Below are 6952 nucleotides of genomic sequence, written 5' to 3'. Positions count from 1 at the left end.
TATATATATATATATATATATATATATATATATATATATATATAAGCAAAAAGGTGGTACAACACATCCTAAATAAATATTTTTACTTTTGAAACTGTGAAAACAATGCAACAGTAATTTCTAAATATTTGGGGGTTGGGCTCGGCCCCCTGTGTTTAAGGATTGTAAAAACGCCTCTGATTTTCCCGATCGATTTGTTTGGTTCGGAAAAAAATCCGCAGAGCAGACCCGGTTCGGTCATAATGTTCTTGTTTGGGCTCACAGGAGGATGGAGGCCAGCAGACGGCGTCCTCCTCTCCAACATGAGGTGCGTTTTAATCCGATCAGCAGCTGACTCAGACCCTGCTGAGCTGCTGTGACGATGGAAAACTGAGCGTTTTTTTTGCGTCAATTTATTAGCTTAAATTAAGCTAGTCCGGATATTTCATCTTAGATTAAATCCCAATGGTAAACACTTGTTGCCACAATAAGAAATGATGTAAACAAATAAGACCTAAAAGTAAATAAAGCAGCATCTTCTTCACATGCCATGAATTAAAGCAGTAAATTCACTCACTTCGTCACACGGCTGCAGGTCTCGGTCGGTGGACCCCGATGATGAGTGAGCGGTGATGAAGATGAGGAGAAAGCAGCGGGAGGACCAGGAGGTGCACGCCGGCTCCCACATCCTCAGCTCGGATTACAACCAGCAGGCTGTCCGCTGCCAGGAGCCACGAACATGAAACAGGCCGAGCGGTGACGGTTGGACGGCTGTCGCTGTCATTGATGAGCCGTGTCTTGTTTCTTCTTCTTCTTCTTCTGCCCGAATCACAGCGCGCTAACATTTACACTTCCGGTCTGACTTTCAAAATAAAACTAGACAGTTAAAGCACATCCGCATTCTGTGGTCACAACAAAGTTCTGAATCATCATATCGATTATTATTATTATTATTATTATTATTATTATTATTATTATTAAATAGTTTGTCAAAGCGACTTCAAACATTTCAACTTGAAAATCTTGATATAATTTGACCAAATAAGAACAAAATCAGGGCTCTGGGTTAATTTTTTTTAAAGCGTAATTAAAGGAAACAAAACAAATATATTTCTTTATACAAAAAAATGGAACAAATCTTAGCCGACAATAAATTTGGGGATAACATTTTCTATTTTTCCACTATTTAAGCTAATATTTCAGGCAAATAGTGCATGGGTTTTCTCCAGGACTCTCCTCCCACAGACCAAAAACATGCATGTTTGGTTACTTTAAATTGTCCCTAGGTGTCCAGGGCGTACCCCAAAAAGGAAGAAGCAGGTAAAGATGGGATGGATGGATTTCAGGCCAAGTTAATTATATGTATTGTTGTGTCTGAAGTTCAAACATGATGTAATTTAAAAATCTTCAGACTAATCCTTTTTAAATTACATCATTATATAATCTTACCAATCATATTTTCAAACAGATCTGAAAAGCAGAAACAATTAATCAAGGTTCAGTGTTCTTTATTGTCATTCGCATCACATGTGGTACTTTGTACATGAGGTGGAACGAAATTGTATATGCAAGGTCCCAGTTACAACCCAAAATAGCATAGATTAAATATTAATGATTACGGTAATTAAAGATTAACCTAGATTAAAAGACATTTCTTAGATCCTGCCATCAGTTACAAACTGTAGTTAAGTTTCAAATTCTTATGTATTGTCAGATCCACAAGAGAAAATGATTGATTCAGTATATATCCCTGCAACATGTGTCATGAAATAAAGAAAAGGATAAACAGGTAAAGAAAAAAAAAAACAGTTGACTAACACAAGACAACATCAAAATGCAATAAAAACTGTAAAAAAAATATACTAGACTAATACATATCAGCAGAAAATGTAGAAGGAAATGTAGACAAGTACATATGGCTATAATGTAAACAAAAAAACAAAGACAATAGTTCAATAAAAGATACTAAAAAATGCAAACGGCAGGGTAAAAAGTAGTCTGATGAAAGGCACAGATTCACACAGCAAAGTAAAAACAAAAGACACAAGAAATCAAACTATTCAATTTATAAAACCAGTTGTGCACAGTCATTTGTGCAGTTTCATTTGCAAACACGTTGTAACTTCTCAATGACGACACGCGGGCACGGCTTCTTTATTTGAAACGGGCGCTTTAATGAATGCCGTGAAAACTACAGAAACAAGACAGAAAGTACAGAAGTAAAACAAAAGGTTTCAGGTACAGTACTGAGCGACAAGTAAAACATGCTTTAACAAAGAAATACCTCATGGCCGCTCGTCATGAAAGAAGTCCTAAGCGAATGTTTCTCATCTTGTACATTCTAAATAAGCATATAAAACATCAGAACACCATAACTGACCGATGTACAATGTATCACAACAGTTATAAATACCTTTACAGTTAGCGAACTATCGAGGCTGCTGCACGCCTCTCGTGTCCTCAGGTAACTGCATGTGGCTTCAGGTAAATGTGTGTGTGTCGAGCACAAAAGATCTCGCCACTCTCTTCCGTTCACATAAATCTCGCGATAACAGTACAACCAAAATAGTCCTTCATGACAGAATAAATGCATCTTATACAAAATAAAACATATTTCACAGTGTGAACTAAACAAACTAAAAACAAAATATTCTAACTACTGAAAACAAATATGAACCCGTTTAAAACATAAATCAATCATTGTGGTGACACTTACACACGTACTGGTCGGTTGTGCAAGGATACTTCTATCTCGGAGTTGTGTCTGTTTATTAATTTAAATATCTTTGTTATTGTCAACATAACTTTATAGTATATTTAGTATCTATATATCATGCAGCGATACAAATCCAAAAACAACATCAAAATGAAAACAATGTGCAGAAATGATCGAATAAGTTGTTAATCAATGTTCAAAAAGTACTTTTGAGTGTTTTTGATTAAATATTGTATTTAAGTTTGAGTAACTTGGTGCTTTATTTTCTGTATATAAAGTTTAAAATATTGTGAATAGCTAAACAGTATTTTAAATCGGAGTTTTGTACCCGTGATTGGGTGTGTTTTCACTGCTGCATCTGTTACTGGAGTAAAAACAGTAAGTATTGTTTTTAATGTGAATGAACCCGGTGGTGGCGCTGTTTGGCCTGACCGGCAGGGGGCAGCAGCAGCTCGACTCAACAACAAAAAAACTCACGAAGAAGAAGCTCCGCATCAAAACATTAGCAGCTCGTCCCACGAATGGCTTACAAAACTCATTTAAAGTGTTGCTTCCAAAGCCAGAAATAAACTGTAATATGTAAGTGACATATTTTAACAAGCGTTGGTTTTCTACCGAGCTGTTTAGGGATGTTACTCCGATAAAAGGGCTGTTTTGTCAGGTTTACCAGCTCTTCTCCGCTAGCTGTTAGCCGTCCTGAGGCGAGCAGCTCCTCAGGGATCTATGGGATGAACATGACCATATATGGAGCGGCCACGGAGCTCCTCCGCCGGTAAACGGTAAACTCGTCGAAAGCGCAACAAAATAATAAAACAGAAGTTGAGTCCAACATGTCATCCGACCAGATTATTGTCATTGTGGTGGACGACAGGACCTACGAGGTGAATAAAAAGAAGCTGATAGAGAAAAGCGATTATTTCCGAGCTCTTTACAGCTCCGGGATGAGGGAATCCTCGGAGGACTCGGTGCAGCTGCAGGGTCTCAGCGTCCCGGGCCTGGAGCTGGTCCTGGAGTTCATCAACACCTCCAAAGTCCAGGTAGTCAACGAAACTCTGGAGGATCTGATTGAGACTGCCTCCTTCTTGCAGGTCACCTCCATCCTGAAGCTGCTGACCTCAGAGATCCGGCTGGACAACTGTGTGGAGCTCTACAGCCTCTCTGAGATCTACGGGACTCACGATTTGCGAAACGCCTGCCTCAAATACATGAGCTGCTATTACCATCCCATGCTGAGGCGTCCCGAGTTCAGCAGTTTGCCCTCAGGTGTCGGGGACCAAGTCAGGGAGATGCGTATGAAAGGCACCGCCACCCTCGTGGCCATCGGAGATTTCACCTGTCTGTCTCTGAATGTGCCCGATCAGGATGAACCCTGGTCCATGCTTAGGTATGGAGAGGTGGAGCAGTGCTGGAAGCCACTGGCAAACAACTTGCCAACAGACATGATCAACGTCAGGGGATATGGATCTGCTGTTCTGGATAACTACCTGTTCATAGTGGGCGGATACAGGGTGTCAAATCAGGAGATCTCTGCTGTGCACTGCTACAACCCCTGCAGAAACGAGTGGAACCAGGTGGCACCCCTCAACCAGAAGAGGTACATTTGCCTCTCACCACCCCACTGATTGTAGTTTCTTTCATGTTTCACCCTTTGTGTCCTCTCCAGGTCCAACTTCAAGCTGCTGGCAGTTCAAGGGAAGCTATATGCTGTTGGAGGCCAGTGTCTGGGCACCGTGGAGTGTTACAGTCCAGAATATGACTGGTGGACCTGCGTGTCTTCAATGCCTGACCCGCTGGCTGAGTTCTCAGCTTGCGAGTGCCAGGGTATGATCTACGTCATGGGTGGATACACTGCCAGAGGTTTGTATACAGACCTTGATCTAAAGATTCTGGGAATTTGTGTCCCGTTGCTTCAAAAACCACTGGGAAATATTGTCACATATTACAGAAACAGATCTGACGTTGCGTTACAAAACCACAAACGGGCTGTCAGCTCCACTCGGACCAGTTTACTGTGTGTTTTTTTTGTGTGGGAGAAGGTGAAGAAATGTTTAGTTCTCAGTTGAAACGTGCTCAGTTTGATTCAGTGAGGTGGGTTCAGTTCTGCTCGTGTGTTAAAGATTGTAATAATAAGTAGAAAAAAAAATTGCGACAATTGCAATTTATAGCGGAGTTTGAACCTCAATTTTGAGAACCGCAGCCTTTAAGAAGTTCACGTCGCCCTCAGGCTTGTATGAAGTCAAAGTAATGAATGAAAAAGATGTTTTGTGTCTTGCAGACAGGAACACCAATGTCCTGCGATACTGCCCCACCTCTGACACCTGGACGGTGTTTCGCGCCTGCTCGGCTCACATTCGTAAGCAGCAGATGCTCTCAGTGGAGGACACCATCTACTTGGTGGGTGGCTACACCCACAAGCTGCAGGTAGGCAGGCGGCATTGGCGTCCCAGCCACACGGAGGACACTCTGACGGTGCAGTCCTACAACGTTACCACGGGGGAGTGGGTCCGGCTGAAGGAGAACACGTCCAAGTCAGGCCTGAACCTGACGTGCACGCTGCACAACGACGGCATCTACATCATGAGCCGAGACGTGAGTCTGCCCACCACCCTGGAGCACCGCGTCTTTCTCAAGTACTACATATTTTCTGGCGGCTGGGAGGCGTTCAGGCGTTTCCCGGCTCTGGGACAGAACATGCTGCTCTGTTCGCTTTACCTCCCCAACACTCTGTGACTGTCAGTTGGCAGAGAACAACTGGACGGCTTGTTGTTGCCCTGAACAAGGCGGTGTTGTATCCGTGGGAACAGTGTTTTTGACCTCGGTGCCTCCAAATGAGCCCAATTCATTTTACACACTGCTGTAGATGCATATATAAGAAGTGAACATGACTCATTTATATGGCAGCACATTTCATTTTGTGCTTCTAATGTGTTCAAATAAAGTTACAATGAAATCACAGAAATAACTTTTGTTTCCCCCCGAAAAAAAATGCCTATAGCTCTCAATACCTGTCTGGTAAAATATTCCAGAAACGTCACTTTTAACCACCTGGATGTAAAAGATTACTATTATTTTGAACCTGTTTCCCAACTGCTTTGCTGCCAAATTTGTCCAGACGGTTACAGGAGGGTTAGATTTTTTTTTTATACCATATTTTTCGGACTATAAGTTGCACTTAAAATCCTTTAATTTTCTCAAAAATCAACAGTGCGCCTTATGTATTAATTCTGGTTGTGCTTACTGACCTCGAACTGATTTTATGTGGTTATTGTGAATGAGTTGAATAAAGTTTGACTGTTTTGTTTCGTTTAATGCGCCTTATAGTCCGAAAAATATGGTAAGAGAAACATTGTGTAATGTTAATACTTGGGAAGCACAAAAAAGAAACGTCTGCTATTAAAGGGTCACACTATTCCTGATGTTTACACTCCAAATACTTGCCATGAATATTGTTTACTACATGTTTTGACTTTTTGTTGCACAGAGCGCCTAATCGAGTCTTTGGTTTACATGTCACTTTAACGGGACGTTGAAGATCCTTAAAGATTTTTTTACAAATCCCTTTGTGTTTTATGTGCAACTCAGTTTAATGTTTATTTCCAAAAATTTACCAAAGTTCAAAGCACAGATTTATGAGCTAAATGATGCACACGTGCCTTCTGCATCCTGATAGGATCGTTAAGAAAAGCACATAATGCAAGACTTTATTACATTGCCAGTAACTGACCAACACAGATTTATTTTTAAATCAAGTTACGTTTTTTGGTTTGTTTATGAAAAGGGGTTAAGAGGCTTCAAATAATAAAAAAAAATTGTGAGAGTTTAGTATAAAAACCGTACTTATTGTGTTTGAGTTGATGGATTTCAGCTTTTGTTTGTTTGGTGGTTTGGAAATTTTAGGTCATGACATTAAACATGTTCAGAAATCTGTTTTGATGTCCTGCATTCTTAATCTGCCTGAAAACTACAGTATACATTGACTCAATATATAGTAAAAAAAAAAAAAAAAAAAAAAAAATAGCAACTAAACAGGATGTTTAAAATGCACAGTATGTGTCCCTGCAGTAAACCTGTTCTCAAAAAGTACAGAAATGTATTTACTTACTGTATTCCTAATTGAAAAATAACTAAAATAATAAATCAAGATATTAAATACAGTAAATAAATTAAATTATCTAGTCAGAATACAATAATTCCTAATGAATTTATCAAAGATTGCCCCTTAAAACATGTAAATAGTTCTGAGTTAAAATCTAGTAA

The 6952-nt window shown here is 40.0% G+C and overlaps 2 protein-coding genes and 1 long non-coding RNA gene across 3 annotated transcripts in view; 1 reads left to right on the top strand and 2 right to left on the bottom strand.

The window, feature by feature from the left end:
- LOC119428223 (endosome/lysosome-associated apoptosis and autophagy regulator family member 2) overlaps positions 1–798 on the bottom strand; it is a 22055-nt gene extending 21257 nt beyond the window's left edge. Inside the window, exon 1 of the mRNA XM_037695871.1 lies at positions 557–798. Within this exon, the coding sequence (XP_037551799.1) occupies positions 557–667 (111 nt within the window). The 5' untranslated portion in view covers positions 668–798. The remainder of the gene's footprint in view (positions 1–556) is intronic.
- A 1332-nt stretch (positions 799–2130) lies between these two features.
- Positions 2131–2679, bottom strand: LOC119428113. The gene is made up of 3 exons (XR_005187692.1): positions 2393–2679; positions 2264–2320; positions 2131–2170 (listed from the first exon to the last, which is right to left on the bottom strand). It is a non-coding gene; the product is annotated as an uncharacterized LOC119428113 (long non-coding RNA).
- An 831-nt stretch (positions 2680–3510) lies between these two features.
- On the top strand, positions 3511–5425 carry klhl42 (kelch-like family, member 42). Its single transcript, XM_037695744.1, has 3 exons — positions 3511–4289; positions 4359–4552; positions 4971–5425. Exons 1-3 carry the CDS (start codon positions 3526–3528, stop codon positions 5423–5425), a joined length of 1413 nt encoding a protein of 470 aa, XP_037551672.1. The 5' UTR covers positions 3511–3525.
- Positions 5426–6952: the final 1527 nt, after the last annotated feature.

The sequence above is a fragment of the Nematolebias whitei genome, chromosome 22 (genome assembly GCF_014905685.2).
Source record: "Nematolebias whitei isolate Nwh7 chromosome 22, NemWhi1, whole genome shotgun sequence".
Taxonomy (NCBI): Eukaryota; Metazoa; Chordata; class Actinopteri; order Cyprinodontiformes; family Rivulidae; genus Nematolebias; species Nematolebias whitei.
The sequence above is the reverse complement of the archived record's forward strand: the minus strand, read 5'-3'. Positions and strand labels throughout refer to the sequence as shown.

Coding starts and splice junctions, on each gene's coding strand:
- klhl42 (XM_037695744.1), top strand. CDS start 3,526: ATGTCATCCGACCAGATTATTGTCATTGTGGTGGACGACAGGACCTAC. Junction 4,290..4,358: donor GCACCCCTCAACCAGAAGAG/GTACATTTGCCT, acceptor TGTCCTCTCCAG/GTCCAACTTCAAGCTGCTGG. Junction 4,553..4,970: donor GGGTGGATACACTGCCAGAG/GTTTGTATACAG, acceptor TGTGTCTTGCAG/ACAGGAACACCAATGTCCTG.